This window comes from Stenella coeruleoalba, assembly GCF_951394435.1.
Source record: "Stenella coeruleoalba genome assembly, chromosome: 2".
In the NCBI taxonomy this organism is placed as follows: domain Eukaryota; kingdom Metazoa; phylum Chordata; class Mammalia; order Artiodactyla; family Delphinidae; genus Stenella; species Stenella coeruleoalba.
In genome coordinates this window covers 66469037-66495996 of record NC_137147.1, presented here as the reverse complement: position 1 = coordinate 66495996, position 26960 = coordinate 66469037, and the positions used below count along the sequence as shown (strand labels likewise).

General features: G+C 36.1%; 1 protein-coding gene across 4 annotated transcripts in view; it reads right to left on the bottom strand.

Annotated features, from left to right (window-relative positions):
• Positions 1–26960, bottom strand: part of HECTD1 (HECT domain E3 ubiquitin protein ligase 1) — an 88465-nt gene that overhangs the window by 38987 nt on the left and 22518 nt on the right. For all 4 annotated transcript variants that reach the window (XM_079906435.1, XM_079906436.1, XM_079906438.1 and 1 more), the window contains exons 3-14: positions 25416–25650; positions 21465–21692; positions 20176–20457; positions 19808–20078; positions 18986–19062; positions 18802–18900; positions 15227–15341; positions 14454–14628; positions 5571–5709; positions 5211–5381; positions 880–1102; positions 100–363 (exon numbers count right to left, since the gene is read on the bottom strand). In XM_079906435.1, the coding sequence (XP_079762561.1) occupies positions 100–363; positions 880–1102; positions 5211–5381; positions 5571–5709; positions 14454–14628; positions 15227–15341; positions 18802–18900; positions 18986–19062; positions 19808–20078; positions 20176–20457; positions 21465–21692; positions 25416–25650 (2279 nt within the window). The remainder of the gene's footprint in view (positions 1–99; positions 364–879; positions 1103–5210; positions 5382–5570; positions 5710–14453; positions 14629–15226; positions 15342–18801; positions 18901–18985; positions 19063–19807; positions 20079–20175; positions 20458–21464; positions 21693–25415; positions 25651–26960) is intronic.

Sequence of the window (26960 nt, the reverse complement as noted above, 5' to 3'; positions counted from 1 at the left end):
TTAAAAAAAAAAAAAAAGTTATTTCACAGAACATATCTTATTGCAATTTAACATATTCATTTATTCTTATCTGTTAAACTGACATACCTACATACTTACCCAGAGAAGTTTCTGCAGTAAATGAATGCTTCGTTCCTCTATTAGATTCAAACACAAAACCAGGTAAATCTTCTTTCAATATCGTTGCTTGCTGGCCATCTGAGTTATGAATAGCAATTTCTCCTTCTTTCAAACATGTTAGTGACCAATTCCCTACAGTGAGTTTAGCGGGTCCTGGTGCTGAGAGTATAGGTTGACTTGAAGTAGATGGCTTTACTTGGCCTCGAGCTCTTTGTAACTTCTCTAAGAATTCACTTCTGCTTTCTATAAAGACAAAATGTTTGTTTTAAAACTTCATTCCTTTTAAATATTCCATTTTTTTAAGGAAACTACCTATTGAAATATCAATTTTATTAAAAAACTTTCATCAAAGTTTTGTTCTGATATACTCTCACTGGTTTGATATTATTTAGGTTCAAGCATTAAAACAATCCTACAGCCATAATTTTTTTTCAGTAGAAGGCTTTTGGGAAAAGATATAATTTGAGACAGCATCACACATGTGCAATTCATCATTACGTGATAAGAGGCACCTTTACCTAAAGGATGGAGACAGTAAAAGTAGATATTGATACAATGCTATTCCTTGTCTCGTACAATAAAAAAGTATGAAATGCTTTCATGGTACAATCATTTTTCTCTGTTAATATTAAAGAAATGGCCATATGATCATCAAGTACATGCTATTGCTATGACAATGGTGGCAAAAATATGAGCAGAAAAACAAATTATCAAAATTACAGAAACTAGTAAAACATTTTAACAGAAACAAAATATTACCTGAACTATCCGATCCACCTTCAGGACTACCGCTTGAATACATGGTGGCAAGTTTTCCATCCAAGATAAATCTAAACCATCCATTACTGCCATTAGATAGTTCCAAGGCTGCTGCATCACTCCATATATATAAGCAGTCCCTTCCCCTAATGATGGACCAGTCTCTCCAATGATATGGCTTACCCTGCTGCAATTCTTTAGCATCTTCCTGTGGTTCATCTTCCTAAATGTGTAAAATTATTCAATGAAACGTGGGACATAACTTATATTCCAAATATTCATAAGTACTTAAAAAAACATGACCATGAATCAAATTCAGAATTAAAACATCCTGAATATAATATTCATCTGCCTGTATTTTAATACACAGTCTGATTCAACTAATTACCTATAATCTTAAAAGTCCATCCTAAAAAAAAGTCAAGAAATTCACATAATAACCAAAGTTATAACATTTCCAGGTATAAAGGTAAAGAAGACAAATGGATTAGGTTTACACACAATTAGCTAATTATCTAGGACTTGATAAACTCACCATATCTCTGGGCCTAACAGATTATTTGTAAAAAATGAATGTTTACACTAGATCAATGGTATCCAAACCTAGGGTGCAAAAGAATGACCAGAAATGTGTTTTAACAATATAATTTATAAGTTCCCAACCTTAGCCAAGTGAATCAAATATACTGGATTATTCCTATAATCATCAAAACGTTAGCTATAGCGTGTTTAAAAGAAAAATAACTTGTAAACACTGTTTGCCTACCCCGGCATCAAAAAAATTTTTATTCTGTTGACAACATTTAATATTAAGAATATTCATCATTAACATATATGATCTTAGCATGTGTGTGCATGCATGCGTATATGGGTAAAGTACTTTTAAACTTTATGAAGACTTATTATACTTAAAATTGTTTTAAATGTATCTTTTACATGCTTCTTCCCTGAAGTAGTACTTAGCTTATAACACTAAAATAAGATTATAAAATATGGATTATAAATTTCCCTAAACATAGTACTTGTGCTCCAGGCCATGATAGGTTAATAAGGATCAAGACTTGCCTATCCACTGTCAACTAAAAAAAACAGACAAAATACATGAAAAAGTGTTTTCAAATACTGGACAACAAGCAACACAGGACTGCATGATCTCCCAGAAAACAGAAACAAATAAGGTAAGCCCCTTAGGCTCAGACAGAGTTTCTGGCTAAGGTCTTAAGAAGAAGGAACACAGAGGCCAGCAGTGTAAGTTGAGGAAATGGAGATCTGTGTTTGAAGAGATTAAGGCAAATGGAATATGTGGTGGATGAGTTCAGGATCAGGGAGTCAAGCACAAAAAGCCTCTAGAAATGTGCAAAGCGGTCACCAGGACATCTCTACTGAGTACCAGCCCATCTGTGTACAGGTGATGTTCCATAAGGCAGGGCAAAGAATGACTTGAAAATGGTAAGGTGAACAATTCAGAGGTCACACAGGGTGGTCAGACATTTGCATTCCTAACAGCCAGAGTGGAAAATCATCATACCAACAGTTCAAAATTTTTCCAAATGTGATGTAACTGTAAGCCCACAGACCGAAAAACATTAAATAATCCCGAGCAGGGGCAGAAAACCCACATGTGCATGCACACACACAAACCAAACAGCTAAGCACATCAAAGTCAAATTGCTAAAAACAAGTTATAAAGTCTTAAAAACAGCCAGAGGAAGAAAACGTCTCAGTAGAGACTATGCACATCAGGTGACAATGAAATATCTCTTCAAGTGCTGGAAAATGATCAGCCAAGAGTCCCTGTAGGAACTGAAAATGTCCATTGAAAATGAAGGCCAAGGGACTTCACGGGTGGTGCGGTGGTGAAGAATCCACCTGCCAGTGCTGGGGACATGGGTTCGAACCTTGGTCCAGGAAGATCCCATGTGCCACAGAGCAACTAAGCCCGTGCACCACAACTACTGAGCCTGTGCTCTAGAGCCTGCGAGCCACAACTAGTGAAGCCTGAGTGCCTAGAGCCCGTGCTCCTCAACAAGAGAAGCCACCACAATGAGAAACCCGCGCATGGCAACAAAGAGTAGCTGCCACTCACTGCAACTAGAGAAAGCCCGCATGCAGCAACGAAGACCCAACACGGCATAAATAAATAAATATATTTATAAAATAGAAAAAAAAAATGAAGGCCAAAATCAGTCCACTGGTTAGGACTTCATGCTTCCACTGCAGGGGGTAGGGGTTCAATCTATGGTCAGAGAACTAAGATCCCACAAGCCACGCAGCGCAGCCAAAAAATAAACAAAAGAAGAAGGTATTTTCAAAGAATAAAGATAAATCTCAAAGAATTTTCTGGCTTGTCTTCTCATTTCCAGATAATGTATTTTGGGGACTTCCCTGGTGGTCCAGTGGCTAAGATTCCACTCCGAATGCAGGGGGCCCGGGTTCGATCCCTGATCAGGGAACTAGATCCCACGTGCCGCAACTAAAAGTTCGCATGCTGCAACTAAAAGATCCTGCATGTCTCAACTAAAGACCCTGCATGCTACAATGAAGATCCCGTGTGCTGCAACTAAGACCCCGTGCAGCCAAATAAATATATTTATATATATTTATTTATATAAATATATATAAATATATATTTATATATTTATTATATAAATATATAAATCTCCAGTAATTTAGGAAACACACGTATACACTAAACCACTCAGGATTCTGCAATTACCATACCCTACCATTCTCTCAAAACTGTTAATACTCAGTCACTAATATGTAGGAAGCATTCACTAAATGGTAGGACTAAATCATTGCTGGCAATTGGTAGAGACAAATAAGGCATAGTTTTAAATATGCAATCTAAGGCAAGAATTATCGATAGGTAGTGAAACTAGTGGATAAAAGTTTAAAGAGAAACTGCGTATTTGCACAGTCTCAAATTATCTCCCCACAAATTACTTATTAATTACAAAAGGGAAAAAGTATCTTTACAGGGCTTCCCTGGTGGCTCAGTGGTTGAGAGTCCGCCTGCCGATGCAGGGCACATGGGTTTGTGCCCCGGTCCGGGAGGGTCCCACATGCCGTGGAGCGGCTGGGCCTGTGAGCCATGGCCGCTGGGCCTGCACGTCCGGAGCCTGTGCTCCGCAATGGGAGGGGCCACAGCAGTGAGAGGCCCGTGTACCGCAAAAAAAAAAAATCTTTACAATAGAGAAACCTGGTAGAAACAAACACAACCAACTGATCCAAGTTAACATCAACAGCAAGAGCGCAAACAGACATCATGTGCCTCTAAAAAGGCACATTTTACACATGAGAAGGCCATAACATCACCTCTATAGTCTTTCTGCTTAAAAACACACAACCTGAATCTAGTTATGAAGAAACATGGCACAAACACAACGTGAGGGTCATTGTCCAAATTAAGTGGTCTGTCCTCTTCAAAAAAATGCCAAGGCTACGAAAGAAAAAGAAACGCTGAGAAATGGAACAACATGACAACGAAATGTACTGTGCTCCTAGACTGGATTCTGGGGGCGTGGGGTGGTGGCATGGGCCGTAGGAGTGCATTGCTATTAGGGCAATGGCAAATTTGAATATTGTCTCTGGATTAGATAACATTTTCTATAAATATTAAATTTCCTGATTTTAATAACTATACTAGGATTCTATAAGACAATGTCCTGGTTTTTTGGTGAAGATTTTAGGTATAAAAAGGGGCACTGACTTCCCTGGCGATCCAGTGGTTAAGACTCCGTGCTTCCACTGCAGAGGGCACGGGTTCAATCCCTATTTAGGGAAGTTCCACATGCCACGAGGTGCGGCCAAAACAAAACAAAAATAAATAAATAAATTTACAAAAAGGGGCACTATGTATCCAGCTTCTCTCAAATTATGTATTTTATTATTATCATCATTATTATTATTATTTTGGCCATACCACGTGGCTTATGGGATCTTAGTTCCCCGACCAGGGATCGAACCCGGGCGCTTGGCAGTGAAAGCTCGGAGTCCCAATCCCTGGACCGCCAGGAAATTCCCTCAAAAAATATATTTTAAATGTGCGTGCACACGTGTGTCTTTGTAAGTTACAAAGCAAATGGAGCAAAATGTCAATAATTAGTGATTTTGGATAGAGGATGTTCTGATATTCTTTATTTGCAACTTTTCTTCAAGTTTTAAATTTTACCAATGATGTATTTTAGAAGAAAAGTGACCAAATTTTAAAAAATTATAATACTACTCCATACTGCCATTATTTTGTCAAAACCCATTGTAACTGGAACTACATTTCCTCAAAAGAAACCCTATTCCTGACAGATACCACTGCAATTAAGACCACTCACTTTTTCTGGTTTTGATTCCTCTTCATTCTCATCATCAGAGGAAGGACCTGCCAAAGTTGACACTTTGCTAATTACACCAAGTCTGGCTAGCTGATCCAAAAAAATATCACCACCTTTATCTACTAAGTCCCTTATGATTTGCAAAGCCAGCAAGTGGCCATCATCATCGTCCTGGGGGGAAAAAAAAGGAAATTAAGGGAAAATGATAAAAATAAGTTTAGTTGCGTAGAGTAGACAAATGCAATCATTTGTACAGACAAAATGATTTAATAAAATTAGGACACAAGTTAAATTATTTTACTGACTACTATCTAATGGGAATTAAAGCTACAGGAATTTCAATAAAGATAATAAACTAACCTCTTGATCAAGAACTGTTGCAGTGATTTCCACTAGTACTGTAGGCAAATTGTGACCAACATCAGAATCACAAACTTCTTTCAAGAGTGCTTCAGAGCAAAAATGAATCATTTTTCGAATCAGAGCAAGACTTGCTTTCCTTGAAAAGTAAAAAAAGAATTTTAGTTAGCCATGGTGAGAAGCTAAAATAAAACAAAATGCAACACTAATGAAAACCAAAATATCCAATTTAAGCTTTAAATACTCTGCTAAAATATACACTTAATAAAAGAATACAATTAATAAGAACCTACTGAATAGCACAGGGAATTCTATTCAATACTCTGTAATGACCTATATGTGAACAGAATAAAAAAAAAATGGATATATGTGTATCTACAACTGACTCACTTTGCTGTACAGCAGAAACTAACACAACATTGTAAATCAACTATACTCCAATAAAAAAAATTTTTTTTAAAGAATACCAAAAACTAAGACAATACTAGCACTAGGTTTATGTTCACTTTTTGAGGGAATTTCATTTTCCTACTATTAATATATTGAGCTCATTAAAAACAATTATTTTTGTAATTTTCTTACATGTGCTATTTTATATTAACCAGCATGACTGTTAACATGCCATGATAATTTTAGAAAATCAAAAGTAACACAATTACTAATAAATGGCATCTATAACCCCAAATATAAAACTCTTAACTTAAAACACCTGATGGTTTATATGGAACTCATATTTCAAATTAAGGATTTTTGTCAAATTTATAACATGTTCATTATAATATTCTCATATAAATGAGATCCTAGTAATCCCATGCCCTTAAATATTCCCATTGTTAACAACTTGGCATGACTCCTTTCCCTTTTATTATCCACTGCTTTACTTAGAACACAGAAGATACTCAATGTCACACAAACTAACCTCAATTTTATAAGCGATTTGTTCTTTTAAAATAAAATACACAAATATCCACACACATTTAAATTATAATATACTGGTCTATTACATAAAAGTCAATAATGCTTTTAACACATGTTTTCTGAGCATCTAACAATAGTCTGTGTGCCAAGCTGTAGATATCATTGCCCTTGAGGTGAGTTCTCCACAGGAAGGATGGAGAGGCAAAAATCACTATCGAAATCCAAGAGAGGTATCTGACAGCTGTATTCCTACAGAATGTGGTCTTGATGTATTTCATAACTCTCTCTAGGTGAATTTCATGTATTCTTTAATTTTAAAACATGTTTTATTACAAATTCAAGTACATTAGAGAAATAGTAGGCAGATGGAGGGCAAACTGCCCTAACAGGATTAGTTCCTTCCAGTGTTCGTTAATGGCAATTTATATTTGGTTGCAAAATCAGTATTTATGTATAATAACAATTTTATATCATGATTTACTTGAATTAAAATAGCATAAGAATGTTTCTATGTTGTCTACCTACCTATCTGGCTACATGTCACTACCATGCTGAGTCATAATAAGCCAGGAACACCTGTATATATTTTAAAAACTTTACACCTCATTTAATCCATCCACCAAACCCACTATTAAGTAGGTTTTATTAGCTCAGTTTTACAGATGAAAAAACATGAGACAAAAAAAGATAATTCTACTAAGGTCACAGGGCTAATAAATTAAAGCCTCAACTCAAACTCATCTCTTAACCAGTACACTATGCATAATATTCATAACATAAAATTTTCCTGCTTATCACTATTATATAAATCATAAGCATTCAGCTTACTGGCTTTTCTATTATAAATAGCATTCTTTTTGGTGAACAGTTTTATTTCTTCAGTAGAGGGATTCTTGGATCCAAGAGTCTAAATATTTTCGTACGTACTGAATGTGCATCAATACTGAATCTATACTCAGCAAACTGATTTTTTTAAAAATCTGTTAAGTGACAACATGGATGGACCTCAAGGGCATTATGCTAAGTGGATAAGCCAGAGAAAGACAAATACTGCCTTATATCACTTAAATGAGAATCTAAAAAAAAAGAAAGTCAAACTTATAGAAACAGTAGAAAAGTGGCTGCCAGTGGCTGGGGATGGGGGAATTAAGGAGAGGTTGGTAAAAGGGTACAAACTTTCAGCTATAAAATGAATAAGGTTTGAGCATTTAATATAAAAAATGGTGACTATAGTTGATAAAACTGTATTGTATAATTAAAATTTGCTAAGACTAAATGCTCTCTCTCAAACACACATGTATACACATACACAAAGATAAATACGTGAAGTGATGGATATGCTGATTAAATGAGGGGAATCCTTTCACAATGTATACACATATCAAATCACTAAGATGTACATTTTAAAAATCTTACAATTTTATATGTCAATTATGCCTCAATAAAGCTAGGGGACAAAAGGACTGTTAATAGCTTAAATTATCAGTAGATATGGATGTACTAATCCATTACGATTTTGTTATTTTTGTAAAAAAAAAAAAGGTTCTTAAATGTCTAATGGGTGAAAAGGACATGAAATTTTACTTTTAAATGTTTTGTTTTTTACTAGTAAGGGGATACATTTTTCCCTGTTGTCTTCTTTTTCATCTTGAGCACTGTACCATAATGTCATTGGCTAATTTATTTAAATTGGCATTTATACTTTGACCAAAAACTTGTATGTGTTCTCTGCATAATAAAGGTAGTATGCCTTGGTCATACTTGCTAACAAATACTAATTTGTTGGAAGATTTATCTGGATTACAAGTTTATATTTCTGTCACTTTCATGGTTACGGCTAATACTGTTGCTGATATGCAGTTTTGTTTTTTTACATAGAATAAATTTTAAATGACAGATAGGACTAACACAAACAAGTTTTAAAAGTCATTCTTCCTACCAAGTTCTGATAAACATTTGAGAATATTTTCTTTTTGTTTTCCTAAGGTTTTATTTTTTCATTTATTTTAAATAAATTTAGAATTTATTTAAATACACAGTGTAAAGGACTAAGCTGATTTTTAATCAAACCACAAAGCAAATATTCTAATACCATTTAATATATTATGTTAATATATTATAAAATATTAATACATTATATAATTTACCACTATAATACATTCAATTTCTTTTTTTTTTTTTTGCGTTACGCGGGCCTCTCACTGCTGCGGCCCCTCCCGTTGTGGAGCACAGGCTCCGGATGCGCAGGCCCAGCTGCCATGGCCCACAGGACCAGCCGCTCCGTGGCATGTGGGATCCTCCCGGACCGGGGCATGAACCTGCGTCCCCTGCATCGGCAGGCGGACTCCCAACCACTGCGCCACCAGGCAAGCCCTACATTCAATTTCTAAACACGATTGTTTGGAGGGCTAGTCTACTCCAATGATTTATAAACTCTTGGGCTAGTTATCATAAAGATTTAATTACTGAAAGTTTACACTAGCTACTATTCAGATTTTTCTTTAATAATCTCACCTATTTATTCTTCCAGAAGAACTTTAAGATCTGTCAAGTTCTAAAGCAAATTCTATAGTTATTTTCTTTCAAACTGCATTCTATAAATTAACTTTGGAAGAATTTATATCTTTAGATTATTTAATATTCTCATCCTAGAACAATTTCCCCTTTTATCCAACCATGTCTACTTTCCTCTCAATCAAATTGTGATTTAAAAAATAAATAAACAAATGTATCCTCAAGGATTTCTGCTGCTGAAAAGTTTACTCAATCTTTGTCCCATTATTAACACTAACTCCAAAGATGTATATTTACCACACCTCTTCAAAATTCTAAGTAGCCTTTCTTCAAAAGCAAAATGTGAAGTCCTCAGTCTAATATTACAGATACATATATCAAATCATTACGTTATACACTTTAATACAAAGTTACACGTCAATTATATCTCAATAGAACTGGGAAGAAATATCTCACAGAGAAAATAATCAGGTTTTTACAAAATGCTCCACCAGTGAAACTGCTATCCTCTGTTCTGAAGGCTTCATTGATCTGTTGTCTGCCTTTTATTTCCTGAACAGACAATGCACACAGGCCAATAAGGATAGATAACAGCTAAAGTTGATATATTCCTTATATACAGATCCTCCTTTAACTGCCTGATGAGAGTATACACGCTTACTCTTCTGATCAAATTTTAAACTGAAATGGTAAAAAATTGGGTTGTAACCTATTCCAGATTGTTTTTAATAATGACAAGTATGTATTTTTTTAATGAATCATCTTGGGAGATGGGGGAATGAATGAAATATGTGAGGGAGACTAAGAGGTACAAAACTTCCAGTTACAAAATAAATGAGTCACAGGGGTGAAATGTACAGAATGGGGAATATAGTCAATAATAGTGTAAACATTTTGTATGGTGACAAATGGTAACTAGAATTATCATGGTTATCATTTTGTGATGTACAGAAATACTGAATTACTATGTTGTGCACCTTGAACTAACATAGTGCCGTAAGTGAATTATACTTCGAAAAAAAAAAGGAAGAATGGAGGGAGGGAGGGACGGAAGGAAGGAAAGGAGGAAGGAAGGGAGAAAGGAAGGGAGGGAAGAAAGAAAAGAAAAAAATGAATGATTTGGAAGTGGAAATGGATGAACTGCAAGAAAGAATCTTTCCAAACAAAAAAAATATTACCAGATAAAAATCAAATTAAGAAGCATCATACAATATGATACGATTTATATAAATCTTTAACTTGTAAAATACTATGCATCATTTACAGATAAATTTATATATTTGCTATATATTCTTGTAATATATTACAAAAATAAAGGAAGCAAGGGAAAATATTAACATATTAATAACATAAAATATTAACCCCCCAAAACCCAATTGTCAAGAAAAAAATTTATGAGAAAATTGGGAACAATGAATGCTGATTTGATGTTTGATAATATTTAAGAACCATTATAATTATTTTAGGTGTAATAACGGTATTGCAATTATGTTAAAAAACAAAACAGAATCCCTTTTTTTTAAAGAATCCCTTTTTAATGATGAAAAATTATTTTTTTATTGAAGTACAGTTTATTTACATATAGTATTCTAGTAGTTTCAGGTATACAACATAGTGATTCAATATTTTTATAGATTATACTTCATTTAAAGTTACTATAAAATATTGGCTAGGGCTTCCCTGGTGGCACAGTGGTTGAGAGTCTGCCTGCCGATGCAGGGGACATAGGTTCGTGCCCCGGTCCGGTAGGATCCCACATGCCACGGAGCGGCTGGGCCCGTGAGCCATGGCCTCTGAGCCTGCGCGTCCGGAGCCTGTGCTCCGCAACAGGAGAGGCCACAACAGTGAGAGGCCTGAGTAACGCAAAAAAACACAAACAAAAACAAAAACAACAAAAATATTGGCTATATTGCCTGTGCTAAACAAAAGAACACTTATTTTTTATGGATGCATATAGAAAAATTATGGATAAAACTATTTGAGTCTTGTATTTCCTCAAAATAGTACAGTTGGGGAGGTATAAATGAAATAAGACTGGGATATTTGTTAAAACTTATTGAAGCTATGTGATAGGGCTCATTATATGATTATCTCGACGCTTTAATACATTTTAACTTATCTATGATAAAATATTTTTTTAATAAACTATCTTTTTACAAATACTTCTAAAATATTAGGCACTATGCTAAATACCACACACACTTAATTTTAATTTTCACACCTAAAGAGAATTAAGTATAATTATCCCATCCTAGAGATGAATTAAGATCAAGAGGTTAACTATCTTGTCCATGGCTATCTGTCTACAAAGTGGGAACACTGACTTTTGGACTGACTTTGAGCTGACTCCAGAGTCTGAGCTCTGAACTAAGATATAAGATATATGCTATCTTATTCACCAATTAAATTTGTCAGCTATTATCTGGAAAAATTTAGCATCAAATATGCTATAACTAAAATTCTGTTTAGACAATCTTCAAATATTTAAAAGAATGATAAAAAAATAACTATCCATTAAGGGAACTCTGTTATATGGTGACATACTTTATAATTTCCTGATGGCCTTATAATGAAGCAATTCTAACTCCAAATATAACTTAAGGTTTTTTAATTCGCATGACACCTAGTCCTCTAAAATTTTCAGGCCGAATTATCTGTTCAAAATTGAACTTGCTCATTTCTAAAAATGAATCAAATCTTTTGTTAAACAAACAAACAAAAAGTGGCCCCACTAACACCTACCCTTCTGTAGCTATTTGGGGAAGAATAAAAACCAAGTTCCTAGGTGTTCACAGTGAATTGACTGGCACTTTCATCCTATTTAAAGTAAACTACTTTCACTTTAATGTCAACTCATAATACTGGTATTTAAGGCACTTGAATCCTACAAAACTCCATGTTCTAAAGACCTCCTGAACTTAAAATCAAATTCTCAATCACTCAGCCAAAATTTTGGCAGTCATTCTTTACCCCTTCCTTTCCTTCATCCCTCCAATCTAATTGGTGGTCATCAACCCTTATACAGGGTTGGCCAAAAAGTACATTCGGGTTTTTCCATAGCATCTTGTGGAAAAACCCAAAAGAACTTTTTGGCCAACCCAATACAACCCATCTCCCAACCTCTTCAATCTGTTCCCACCAATCCAGTCTTCCAGCAACTGTCTAAAGTTCACATCGATAATTAACCCGTAAGTAGTCTGTTTTCATTCTTGCCCTCCTCCAGTACTTTGCTCCACCAGACTGCCAAAGTGATCTTTATAAATCACAAATCTGACTGTGACCAATTTCCTCACAAGTCTTCAATGGTCCTTTTTGAACTGTGGGGTCAAGTCCATACTCACTATCTAGACCAGAAAGGCCTTCACAGGTCATAAAAAGCTCTTGTCTACCTTTTTGACAGTATTCCCTGAGCTATACAAACATATCCCATATCCCACTGATACCAAAATACTTGCAGCTGCAAACAAAACGCACTCATTCAATCATTCAGTGTATCTACCGAAGATCTACCAAATATCAAGCCCTATCTATACCTCCTTGTCTTTGTAGGTATAAGGCAGGACATAAGGCCATCTCTCATGGAGCTTTAGAGGGGAGATAGACAATAAAACAAACAAAAACTCAAAGAAGAGCAAGATTTCAGACAGTGTAAAGTCTGTGAAGACAGTAAAACATCATGATTGATATGAAAAGTATCCTAGGGGTAAATTTAAATTAGGTGGATAAATGTCAATGGACATAAGCATTTGAACTGAGACCTGAATGATATGAAGTAACCAACCATTCAAAAGTCCTGGGAATAGAAAGCTTCCAACAAAGTGAAGTAAGTGCAAAAACCCCATGGTAAGAATGTACATAGAATGTTCCAAAAACAGAAAGAAGGCTAGCATACTGTAAGTGTAATGGGCTAGGTGTTATATAGTACTAAATGAGGTCAGAGATCTGGGTGGGACTTATACAAGACCTTCCAAGTCTGAGTGTTAAGCAGTTAGGTTTGGGGTTTCCCTGGTGGCGCAGTGGTTGAGAGTCCGCCTGCCGATGCAGGGGACACGGGTTCGTGCCCCGATCCAGGAGAATCCCACATGCCGTGGAGCGGCTGGGCCCGTGAGCCATGGCCGCTGAGCCAGCGCGTCCAGAGCCTGTGCTCCGCAACGGGAGAGGCCACAACAGTGAGAGGCCCGCGTACCGCAAAAAAGTAAAAGAAGTTAGATTTTAGTTAAGGCCAATTAGAAACTACCGGAGGGTTTAAGTCAGAAGATGATGTGATAAAATTATGATTTAAAAACTAATTCAGGGGACTTCCCTAGTGGCAAGGTGCTTAAGAATCTACCTGCTGATGCAGGGGACACAGGCTCAAGCCCTGGTCCGGGAAGATCCCACATGCCGTGGAGCAATTAAGCCCATGCCACAACTACTGAGCCTGCGCTCTAGAGCCCACGAGCCACAACTACTGAGCCTGCATGCCACAACTACTGAAGCCCCCGCACCTAGAGCCCGTGCTCCGCAACAAAGGAAGCCACCACAATGAGAAGCCCACGCACCACAACGAAGAGTAGCCCCCACTTGCCGCAACTAGAGAAAGCCTGCGTGCAGCAACAAAGACCCAACGCAGCCAAAAATAAATAAATAAATAAATTTATTTTAAAAAAAAAAACTAATTCAGCATAACATGTAGGAACAGACTGTAGAGGGACAAGATAGAAGACGAGGAGGAAGACTACTTTAGAGGCAACTATAGTAGCCAAACTACAGACTATTGCACCTTGAACCAGAGTATTAGCAATAGATGGATAGAAATGGCAGACTTCGGACACACTATAGAGGGAGAGCCACCAGGACCTGCACCAGGATGAATTGACTCATACCTCCATGCCATTGCACACACTGTTGCACAATGATCCTTCTAAATTCATCTGCCTAGAAAACTTCCAAGTATCCTTTAAACCCCAATTTAAATCTCATTTCTCCATAAAATCTCCAATTTGCCCAGCCAATTAGTTGTTAAACCACCTATATCCCTAGGGAATATATGTCTAATCTGCTACTTGCCACTCTGTATTGTTACTCATTTCTTCCTCACCAGCTTGCAAGGGCACATAAACAGGGCCAAGTCTTAATTCTTTGGGAACTCCTCCAGTGGACAGTTTACACTGACTCTATCAAAAAGGCCTCCATAAAGCTCAATAAATGTTTGTTGTACTTATAAAAATTTCTCTAGAATTGATATTCAGAGAGCTACAAAAACTGTTAGTCTAGTTTTCTTAATTTTCTAAACTTCTCTTAAGTCAGATCATCAGAAGGAAAGATTTATCTCTCCAATCTAATTTTTATTCTTACCATACCTTTTCAATATTAAAATAAACCTCACACATCCTTCTGGAAAAGTGAGATAAATAAAGGTATATAATTAGCATATTTTAACTAGTAAATACAAATAGTACGGATAACTACCTTATAGAAGGCAGCATAGTCTGCTGAAATGTTTGTGCAAATACTGGCAGTAACCTTTTCAAGTATATGGGTGCCATTTCTGGATCTCCTTTCGGCTCATTACATTCTTCTTCATCTTTGTTTGTATCTTTCTTTTTCTTATCATCTCCTTTATTAACTGGACACATCCAATCACCTACAGACAAATATTGTTCAATAAAATACTTTGCTGGAAAATTTTTCTTTCAATGAAAAAACATTGAAATGTACTATAAAATCAACTATAATTACCCTAATTAAGAACAGTCAAACAAATTAGGATGTTGTATCTATCAACGGCGTTTGTAAAACTACTAAAGAACATTAGTACTTCCAAGAAGCTGAATCACAACTTAAGGAGATAATTTTGGATACTTCACTTGATTCCATAAAATATTTCACAGAGACTCTGCATTCATCTACTCTGTGAAAACTTAAAAATTTGGTCAAACTACTTTGTCTATGCAATAACCAACTATTCTTTATGACATTCACACCCCCTTAAACTTGTGATTTGGCCTTTTTGGAATCATGCAGCCACAGTCTCAAAGAACACAGAATAGTACACTGTTAAATGTTTATCAAATATAAGTTTGTGTGTGTGTATGTGTGTGTGTGTGTGTGTATGTAATTATTTGACTTCACAGAAATGATTTCTTTATATAATGTTAACATGTCTACAGAAAGCTACTTCTATGGAAGTGAAGCTGAAAAGTAATAGCAGATGGCTTAAAAGGAAAGATATTACCACTCACCTGGAGACTGAAGAATAGCTACTACTTCACTATGGCCCCTTTCCCGAGCTTTATCTAATGGAGTTTTCCCATCTTCATCTCTCAGATCGGGATTTGCACCATGCCGTAAGAGAGTCTAGAAAAGAAAAGCATGTAATGTGGATATAATAATTAACACCTTATTTCTTCAATATCCAATTCTGCAACCTTTAGATTGCACTGACATACTTCAGACTGCAGACTTACGGAATTAATCAAGCAGGTACCAATTCAAATCTCTGCCTTTGCATACAACACCTTAAAAGTGGTTTATTTATATCTTGAAAAAATTATAGATTAATGTCACTTGGTTATTTATTAACATCTCAAATGAAGTACGTTCACATTTGAACCTGTCAACTGCTCCAGTCAATTTCCTTACTTTAACAGAGGTACTAATATTCAGTTTGTGGTGTGGTAATCATCTTCATCATTTCGTGTATACTGCCAATTACCAAGTTAAATTGATTCTTCTAGAATGAACTACCAAATTTAGGTCTTAAATACTAATTCTCACTGTTCACCTTTTTTTTTTTTGGCCACACTGTGTGGCACGTGGGATCTTAGTTCCCCAACCAGGGATCAAACCTGTGCTCCCTGCAATGGAAGCCTGGAATCTTAACCACTGGACTGCCAGGGAAGTTCACCAATTTTTAATGGACACTGGACTCTCTCCCCAGCAGACTGTAAGCTCTTTTGAACAGAGAACACATCTCATATTTCTCCTATCAGCCTCAGAGCTGCAGCTTTTTGAATTTCGTTATAACACAATATATCTGACAAATAAGTGAGTACATACATTCATCAGAAAAGTATGCAGTACTGGCTAAAAATTCCAAACTGCTGGAGTTTGAATCAGAATAACTCAGTATTTCATCAAATCTAGGATGCCACAGATACTTATAATCTGATATAATCTGACAGAGATTATAATTAAGTACTACTAAGAAAGAAAAAACAATGCCAATTAATTTTGCAACAATGCTTTCCTATTGCTTGGATTTTTTTTAACTTATTGAAAGAACTTTTATAAACTTAGATTTTTTTTCATGTATTACTTGGACAAACATAAATTTAAAAAATAAATGAAATATAATAAGATATTTCTGTAACTTCACATTCTGAGCACAATTGTTCATAATTTCTTTTTGATCCGAAGTCACCAATATTTGTGTTTCTACACACAATGCTGTCATCTGTGCCATAAAGAGTTTAGTGACACAGCATTACTGAGCGTGCTCTTCTATCAGAAAGGATTTTTCACTCAAGTTACTAAAATCCATTTCACAATTTGTATTGAATTGACAGGTAATAATAACTATGCTGCAATTTCTATCTGGCCAATAGCAATTATAAGACTTTCCTAGTTAAAAGATGTTAAAATGTGTATGGGGGGGTGGGTAATATCTTAGAATCAATTAAAAAACAGGAGAACCTGTGAAGAATGATAAAACATGTTAAATGCTTAAGACCCTGGCTGGCACAAAATAAGTGCTTGGTGAGCACTATTATATCATTATTAGTAATGGCAGCTATAGCTCATTGCAGGCTGACGTATAATCAAGATGGGTTAAGGTTAGATCCAATTCATTTGGCTCCTTCTCCCATTCAGCTACCCAAAACTGCAAAACAGTAAGGGTTTGAAAAAATAATTGCCTTAATAAAAATTTTTACCACCCTTAGGAACATCATTCTCTAAAAATTAACCAATTCAAACTGACAGAATTTGAGCTTGAAGAGACCACCTAGAAAGCTAAGTTGTTAACAAAAATCTTCTTACAGTGTGTAAAGACAATACTAGCAATACAGTGACAATAGTAGCAGCTACCATTTAAGCATCTACATACAATGTGCCAGCTACTATACTAAGTGCTTTTCATGTATTTTTTCCTAATTATCACAATAAGCATGCTAGCAGGGACTTTCCTGGTAGTCCAATGGTTTAGACTCTGTGCTTCCACTGCAGGGGGCACAGGTTCGTCCCCTGTGGAAACTAAGATACCAAATGCTGCGCAGCGCAGTCAACAATAAATAAATAAAATACTAGGAGTGTATATACATTTTATTAATAAAACTGTAAGTCAAACTTAAGAAACTGGTCCAAGGCCAGACAGCCTTTTTTGTTAATGAGTTGAGACTTGAATCCAGGTGTGCCTGACTTCTTAGCAAATATGAAAAATTCCTTCACAATATGAAGATTCTTGAGACCTAGATCATACATTTGGTTCAACCCTTATCATTTGACCTTTCTGGACCTCAATTTCTCCTAACTGTACAAAAAAAACTCTACAGTAACGATGTATGGAGATTCCTCAAAAAATTAAAAATAGAACTACCAGGGACTTCCCTGGTGGTCCAGTGGTTACGAATCTGCCTTCCAATGCAGGGGACGCGGGTTTGATCCCTGTTTGGGGAACTAAGATCCCACATGCCGCAGGACAACTAAGCCCGTGTACCACAACTACTGAGCCCACATGCTGCAAGTACAGAGCTCATGCGTTATGGAGCCCACACTCCACAACTAGGAAGAATCTGCACCCCGTGGTGAAAGACCCTACATGCCGCAACTAAGACCCGATGCAGCCAAATAAATAAATATTTAAAAAAAAAACAAAAAAACTACCATATGACCCAGCAATTCCACTCCTGGATATTTATCCAAAGAAAATGAAAACACTAATTGGAAAAGATATGTGTACTCCTATGTTCATTGCAGCATTATTTACTACAGCCAAGATATAAAAGCAACCTAAATGCCCAACGATAGAGGAATGGATAAAGAACATGTGGTATATATATATACACAATGAAATATTACTCAGCCATAAAAGAGAATGAAATCTTGCCATTTGCGACAACACGCATGGACCTAGAGGGTATTATGCTAAATGAAATAAGACAAATACTGTATGATTTCATTTATATGAAGAATCTAAAAGACAAAACAAAGGAACAAACATAACAAAACGGAAATAGGAAAAAAAAAAGAACTCTCCAAAGTTCTTTGCTAATCTAAGAGTCAAAGATATCATGTTCTTCGGCAAATAAAATATTTGCTATATTGATAAACAGAAATAAGAGAAACATGTATAAAGTTATTCGTTACCAAGAGTAAGAAATCGGGAAAAAAACAAGTTTTCAGCAATAGATGACTGGCTGAATAAATCTGCAGTACATTCACACATGCCAAGTATACAGATGTACAAAAACTCTCTATATACTAATAGGGAGAAGTCTCAATGTGTATTATTAAATGAAAAATGTGTATTATTAGATGAAAAAAAGCAAAGTATAAATCAGTGTATATGTTACATTTTGTATAAGGAGAAAATAAGCATACATATTTACTCTTGCTTGCATCTGTATTAAGAAACAATGAAAAGATAAACAAAAAAACCCAATCAAAAACGCTTACCTGTAGTGGGGATAGGGAAATGGAGCAAATGGAGATAGCATGAAAGCATGGCTTATCAGAATAAAAGTTTTCATTTCATTCTAATTTCAGAACCATGTAAATGTTAAATATTAAATTAATAACTTAAAAACCTGGATTTTACCTTTGCTACTTGAGGTCTTCCAAAACATGCAGCATAATGTAATGATGATGACCTCTGACCTCTATTAACATCAGCACCTCTTTCACAAAGAAATTCTACCTGTAAAATGATGGAGCATCATCAAGTTGCCTTATTAATATTGCTATCTTTGATTTAAAACATTAGCTTTTATTTATTAGCTTACCATTTCCTGAGTTCCAAAAGCAGAGGCCCAGTTTAATAGAGTCTGACCCACATCATCCATAAAATTTACTTCAAAGGCTGGAAATTTGAAGGAAAAAAATAAATCTTTTTAAAAGTCAACAAATAATAATGAACTTTTCTAAAGTGGGAACCATTTAAAGATTGTTATTAATAATCACTAAATACACAGCCAATTTTAAACATTCAGGTCGACTATAAAGTAGTAAATAATCAGCAAATGTAAATTCTGCTAAGAAAAAGTATTCTAAAATTTTTATTTAAAATAAACATAAAATAAGAAACAAAAAAACAAACACAATAAAACTCAAGAGTATTAGTTTCCTCACACTGTAACTGAGGAAAAGAAACTAAACCACATCGATAATCAAAAAAAAACAAAAGTCTGATGACACAGAAGCATTTTTCACCAACTTATATTTGCTGATCACCTCATGAAGCAGTGTAAAAAAAATTGACTATATATAATGATAATTCACTTGTGTCAGTTTCCATTAATCTTGAGAAAACAACAGCCCTAAATTCAATCTCCACTTAACCTTAGAATTGGTATGAACTCCTGGCAATAGACAGGTTAATTTCATTTACTTATTCAACAAGCATTTACTCAGATCTTACCATGCACCAGGCTGATAATTTATATACATGGGGAGAGGAGAGGATATAGAATACGTTGGCCATTCTATTTTCTGGCACAACTGCTAAAAATTAAAAAAAAAAAATTAAAAATCTAGAAACTAGAAGTTGCCTATATAATTCCTTATCTCACAGTTTTCTTTTTATATTTTAAAAAATATTTTCCAACCTCCTGTGTCAATTGCATCTATGAGTGCATCGGTATCTTTACTTCGAATACAGTCTATAAGCTGCCGATGTGAGCGTTCCCCAGAACTATCCAATCTCCGTAGTCCTGGGATTCTGCCTGTGGATCCAGCACTAGACTTTGGCAAAGCCTTTCGTCCTTCAAATAATAGCACCAAGAGAAGGTCAACCAAACGCATGGTATCAAGCACACATCTTTCATCACCCTGCAATGCACTTTCAATTGAATCTGGAAGTTCTGACCTCAGGAGATCCTAAAAAGAGAATGGGAGAAAAAGAAGTTTTAGCATACTTGCACTACACCAAAATACTTCTTCTGAAAGATTAAGTAAGATTCAAAAACACTCTTACGTGCGTTACTACTGGAGAGCCTCTGCAAAGTGTTGAGAGCAGACTTACAATTGTAGACACCTGGTTACTCAATTTGGAATCTGCAGCTGTGGAAGGCGCTCCTGTGGTGCTGCGACCTGGTTTGCAAGCTGACGATGGCCCTGATACAGTACCACCAGCAGCAGCCATTCTAGACAATAGCTCCTCAGTTAATCCGTGCTTGGCTAATGGAGCTGGGTCAACACCACGACGGGTAAATCGGTCAGCTAGTGATGCAAAACATCGCAGAGCTCCATCTGAAACCTAATGATGTAAAGAATATACATATGGATAAAATTCACTTAAAAAGGACCAGTACTGTTTATTTCAATACTGAGACTATTAAGAAAGGCAATTGTAGCAAAGCATACAATCTGTCTAGGTTTGAATACTGGCTCCACATTCTGATAACTGTATAACCTAAAGATGTTACTTAACTGTTCAAGGCGTCAGTTCCCTTATCCGTAAAATGGGAATAGTAACAGTACTTATAATTCATTGTCTGAGCTCAAATGAAATGATATATGTAAAGAATCTAGAGGAACAGTAAAAGCTCAACAAATATTTACTATTATTATGTACAACTTTGCCAAGATAATCGATGGACAGCAACTGAAAATAATTAACATCTAAATGGTAAAAAGCATTAAAAGTCAAGTTTTATTTCCTAAAGATGCTAATATAACAAGTTTACACATATAAAATTTCAAATACTGTTATTTTACTTTAATGAAAACTACCCTTTTAAGCCAACAAAATTGTGCTGAGCCAACAAATTACACTGGGTATAAGTGCAGCTTTAAAAATTATATACTTCTAAAACGTTTAAATTTTAAGAATAAACATGTAACATTTTATAATTTAAAACATATCACTGCCAAAACAAAAAGAGATTATCATAGAGATCTAAGATAAAAGAAAGAGAAGATGAAAATTATCTCTAGCTCATCAAGCAAAAAATTCAAATTGCACTAAGGTTGAACCTTAAACAACACAGGTTTGAACTGCATGGGCCCACTTACATGTGGATTTTTTTCCCCACTAAATTCACACTACAGAACTACATGATCCACAGCTGGTTGAATCCACAGCTGCAGAACCCCATATATGGATGGCCGACTGTAAAGTTATGTGCAGATTTCCAACCGTGCGGAGGGTCGGCACCCCTAACCCTCACCCTGTTCAAGAGTCCACTGGATATCGTGGTTATAACTAGTGGACGCTATAAAACCACGTTTTGAAAAGAAAGTACACAAGAGCAATGTAGTTACCTGATGATCTTCATGTTTTAATAAACTAGACAGAGATTCTACACAAATTTCTAAAGAAGAATCTTGAGGTTCCATTTTGCCACAGAGTCTTGATACCACAGCCATGGCAGAGTGCAAGGTATCTTTATGAACCAGGTGTCCACTGTCACGAATGAAGGTAAGCACACAATTCAAACCACCAGCCTCGAAGACCGCACCTGACTCACGAGTGCATATCAGTTCTAACACCTACAACAGTAAAACAAAATTCACAAAAGAATACAGTAAGTCCAATTTTAATTTTCGAGAATGACAGAAAACACAATACACTCTCCAAATTGATTAGGAGCCACACTTTAAAAAGGGCAGGGTCTGAGAAAGGGGGGGGCAGAAGCTGTGTTTGGCTGTGAAGATGGCAAGAAGTAGTCCCTGAAGCAGCCCAAGAAGGTGGCCAAGGAAGATAAGGCATTCAAGCAGAAACAGAAAGAGCTGCAGAAGAAACTCAAGGAGCTAAAAGCAAAGGCCATGGGGAAGGGCCCCCTGGCCACAGGTGGAATTAAGAAATCTGGCAAAAAACTGTTCCTTGTGCCTGAGGCAATGGTGATCCTTAATTCCATTCTCGTTTAACCATCTGGATTCCCTGCCATAACATGCTGCTACCTACAGCTAGAATGAAGTGTTGACTTGGAGCCTGTTGTACCTTTAAGAATAAACTTTTCAGGAGTTCCCCGGTGGCGCGGTGGCTAAGACTCTGCACTCCCAATGCAGGGGGCCCGGGTTCGATCCCTGGTCAGGGAACTAGATCCCACATGCATACTGCAACTAAGAGTTCGCATGCCACAACTAAGGAGCCAGTGAGCCACAACTAAGCAGCCTGCCTGCTGAAACTAAGACCTGGAGCAATCAAATAAAAATAAATAAATAAATATTAAAAAACAAGAAAAGAATAAACTTTTGTTAAAAAAAAAAGTGAAGCAAAACAGAAGAAATTAATTTTAACATATTTTATTTAGCCCAATATATCCAAGGTGTCATTATTCCAACATGTAATCAATATAAAAATTATTGGTATTTTTATGTAATAAGTCTTCAAAATCCCATGTATATTTTATACTTATAACACACCTTAATTTGGGGTAGCCACATCTGAAGTGTTCAGTAGTCACATATAGCTACCATATTGGACAGCATAGGTTTAGGCGGTGAAACCTGCATGACAAGCTGAGAACTACAAGTAATTTAGCAAAAATTTATAAAGGTCTTAGACATTAAAAAAAAAATTCAATAAACGCCAGCTATTACATTATTCATCATCCTCACACTTACTCTATGAATATTAAGACATTAAAAATCACTTTTAATTTCTAAATTATATTGATGTTTAATGCATTCAGGTAGAACTAAAGAGTTAACAGGGTCCACAGGTCTTACAGGCATACCAGAAATTTAGACTTTATTCTTTAAGCAAGAAAAATGTTTAAGCGGGAAATAATATGATAAGATTTCCAGTTAATATCTGTGGGAAGCAGGGTACAGGGAGAGTGTAGAGGCAAATGCAAAAATTCAAGCATTAATATTCATGAAAGAATGAGGGCTTAACTAAGGCAATAACAGCAGGGACAAACAGAAGGAAATAAACCAGAAAAGCACTTGATCATTAATTACACGTGTGGAGTAGAAAAAAGGAAGTAAAAGATAAAGCATAGGTTTCTGTCTTGAGCGACTGGCTACAAGTTGATGTCACTTATCAAGAGAGGAGTTTATCTGTAATCAAAGACAATGAATTCAAACATCCAGTTGAATATATCCAACAGGCCTTTGAATATGGAGTCTAGAACTCAAGAGAGAGGTCAGTTCTAGAGATAAAGATGTGAAGGGCATATATATATATATATATATATATATATTTTTTTTTTTTTTTTTTTTTTTTTGCGGTACGTGGGCCTCTCACTGTTGTGGCGTCTCCCGTTGCAGAGCACAGGCTCCGGACGCGCAGGCCCAGCGGCCATGGCTCACGGGCCCAGCCGCTCCGCGGCACATGGGATCTTCCCGGACCGGGGCACGAACCCGTGTCCCCTGCCTCAGCAGGTGGGCTCTCAACCATTGCGCCACCAGGGAAGCCCATGAAGGGCATATATTTATATATGAATGGTATTGATGCTCACAGATGAGATTGTCTAGGCAAAGTTTATACAGATTTAAGAAGCTAAAAACAGGACCTTAGGAAATACTACCATTGAAGAATGAATTAAATAAGAATAATCTGCAAAGGAAACAGAGAAAGGGAGAGCAGGGTGTTAACAGACAAGAAAGAGTTTGAAAATATAGGTCAGTGAATAAATGCAATGGAGTAAAACCCCAGTCCTGGAAGAAAAATGAAGTGATGTGATGTGATCAAGAGAATAAGAGGGGGGAAAGCTCTGAACAGAAAAACAAATACCTCTTCCTCTGAGGCCATAGACAGAAATAAATCTATAAACACACAATCAGAAAGTCAAGATATTAACACCTACAAAAACAACTCTCAAAGCATGGGGAAGACATTTTCAGGGATCCTTGAAATTATAACTTTTTTTATAATAACACTATAACAGTTAATTGTCTTTTTCTTTCCTATTCTCTCAGGAATGTAAGGCAGTACTTTCTAAAAGTTATACGAAGTGTGATATAGTAACAGGCTGAATGCAGAAGCACATATTAGGATTTAGCTGTCTTCTATTAAACCACAGATTTCAAATGAGACTTAACAATGTTACTCTTCTCACTAATTTTCTCTTCGTTCAGGACACAGTGATTTTCATTAAAAATGTAATGTATGTTAACACATAATGAGTTTGTTATTTTATGATAAATGAATAAATACTTCTAAATTCTCAGTTTTAATATCTAATATGGTAAATATATATAGAACCTTCATAAACAAAGGCTCTTTGCGGGTCCTCAATAATTTAAGACTTGTAAAGGGATCCTGAGACAAGAAGTTTGAAAACTGGTGACCTCGAGAAGCAAGAATCATAAAAAGAATGAAACAGGAATCAAAAAAGAGAATCAGGGCTTCCCTGGTGGCGCAGTGGTTGAGAGTCCACCTGCCGATGCAGGAGACACGGGTTCGTGCCCCGGTCCGGGAAGATCCCACATGCCACGGAGCGGCTGGGCCCGTGAGCCATGGCCGCTGAGCCTGTGCGTCCGGAGCCTGTGCTCCGCAACGGGAGAGGCCACAACAGTGAGAGGCCCACGTACCAAAAAAAAAAAGAGAATCACATAAAATATAAATGTGTTCACCAAGTACTTCCAATAAACTACTTACCAGTACTGATGCTTTTAGAGTAACATAAAGTTTATAATTAGTCCCATCAGGAATAAAACAAAACCGCTAACTCTTAACAGGAGTATAGCAAAACAATTAAATTCATGGGCCCTAGAACCAGACTTCCTCATCTTCAAATTCCTAATCTTTGAATCTTGGCTCTCTGCCACTAACTACTTGCATCATCCCAAGCAAGTTACTTAATCTTGGTATGCTTAAATTTTTTTCACCTATAAAACAGAAGTGATGATATTAGCGGCACCTACCTCATACAGAGTTGCCATGAAGATTAAATGAGAGTTAATACATGTAAAGTGTTTAGAATAATGCCTGGCATTGGTGGTCAGTGTTAGTTGTCATGGTTCCTGTTGTTACTGCATGCATACAAAATCATTTTGGATAAGAACACAAATAACCTATCTCAAAGTGTTAGTGGCTACCAGAAACCAAAGAGCACTGAGGCAACACAGAAAAGCATTATCAGTGACCTACAAGTTTCCTTCAAAGATAAGATTTCTTTTCCCAAGCCATATGGGATCTCCTTTGGTACATAAGGACTGTGACTTACATTGTTTTCAACCACGGAAAGATTTTTTTTTTTTGCAAAATATATTTTTTACTCTCTAAGTGATCTTCAAATGGTCCAATAAATAACTAAGACTTACCTTTACACATTGTTCAGCTAAGTCTCTGCTTGTCCTGTTGTTAAGTTCGACTACAACCAAACGATTGCAAAGTGCTTTTATAGCTCCATCTACCCCAACAATCCTTCGGGTGCATTCTGCAGATACGTCCAGGTAGTATGTTATGGCACGGGCTGTCACCTCTAGCACATTGTCTGGAGCACTTTCGTCAAGAAAAATTTTGCAGAGGGCTGGTAAGAAAGTGCGAGGAGGACATCTGTAGTGAAAGAAATCATATTTCACCTAGGATTACTAAATTCTTAACATCAAAAAGTCACCAAAGTAACAGATAATAAAAACTATATCATGATACATCATGCTCGATACTGCTTCTGCATATATATTAGGTAATATTTCTCATATTGCTTTTGCTTCCATAATAATAATCACAGGCTAATTTCATCATTGCTGAGAATATAAAGTTGTAAACAGTTTAAAGTAGCAGAATTAACATGAAACCATGTTCAAAAAAATTGCTATTCAATACTAAGCTCAAACATCAACTCTGTAAAACCTTCCCTAACCTCCCCAAATAGTCAGGTGGTATTTTCACATGTTCCTAAAGCCTCATAAAAACAGTTCCCACATTGTTTAATGTATCATTTTATTTCCTTATTTACATTAAGAGTTCCTGAATGCCAGGGACATTGTTCAATTCATGTTGTATGGGAACAAATGCTGATTTGGGGTTTAACAGACCAGAGTAATACATAGAACAACAGCTATGTAGCATTTCTGGTCCTGACTTGTAAAGTAAAGATAGTATCTAAACAATATCTACTTTATATGGATGTTATGAAGATTAAACGAAATTATATACATTAAACACTTAGCTCAGTACCTTGGCACCATATTAAACTAATTAACGTTAGCTCCCCTTCCCTCCTATGAATAGCTAATACCTGCTATATAAACCTGCATGACAGTTTTATCAAAAGAACATTTTGCATTTTTTAATCAATATTTTATCAACACTTAAATTATAAAAGAGCATAATTTAATTTAGTAGAGATCTCAGTTATATGCCATCAAATACTTTAACTTATCTGCACAGACCAAAACTCAAATGAGCTACAGATAACACAAAAGGCACTACAGTCATCCCTCGGTGTTCAAGGAGGAAAGATTTCAGGGCCCCTGTGGATACCAAAATCTGTGGATGCTCAAGTTCCTTATATTAAATGGTACAGATACAGAGGATACGTGGAGGGATACAGAGGGCTTGCTGGACTCTCAACGTTTCGGTGGAATTATTTTTCCTCCAGTTTTTAGTGTGCACATATCTTCAGTAGCTTTTAAAAAATATCTGTAATGTATGAACGTCAAAGTAACTCTAACCTTTATTATCTGCTTGAATGATGTTCACTTAAGGGGTCCAGCGGCAGGAATATTATCAAAGATTTTAGAAGACCTCTTGCATTCAGTAACTGACCAGTCACTGATTAAACACAGGTGGTTTTTATTAGCCAGCATCACTGGCAACCTAGGTCACATAGTCACTATAAATTTTCTGAGGAGGAAATGCTT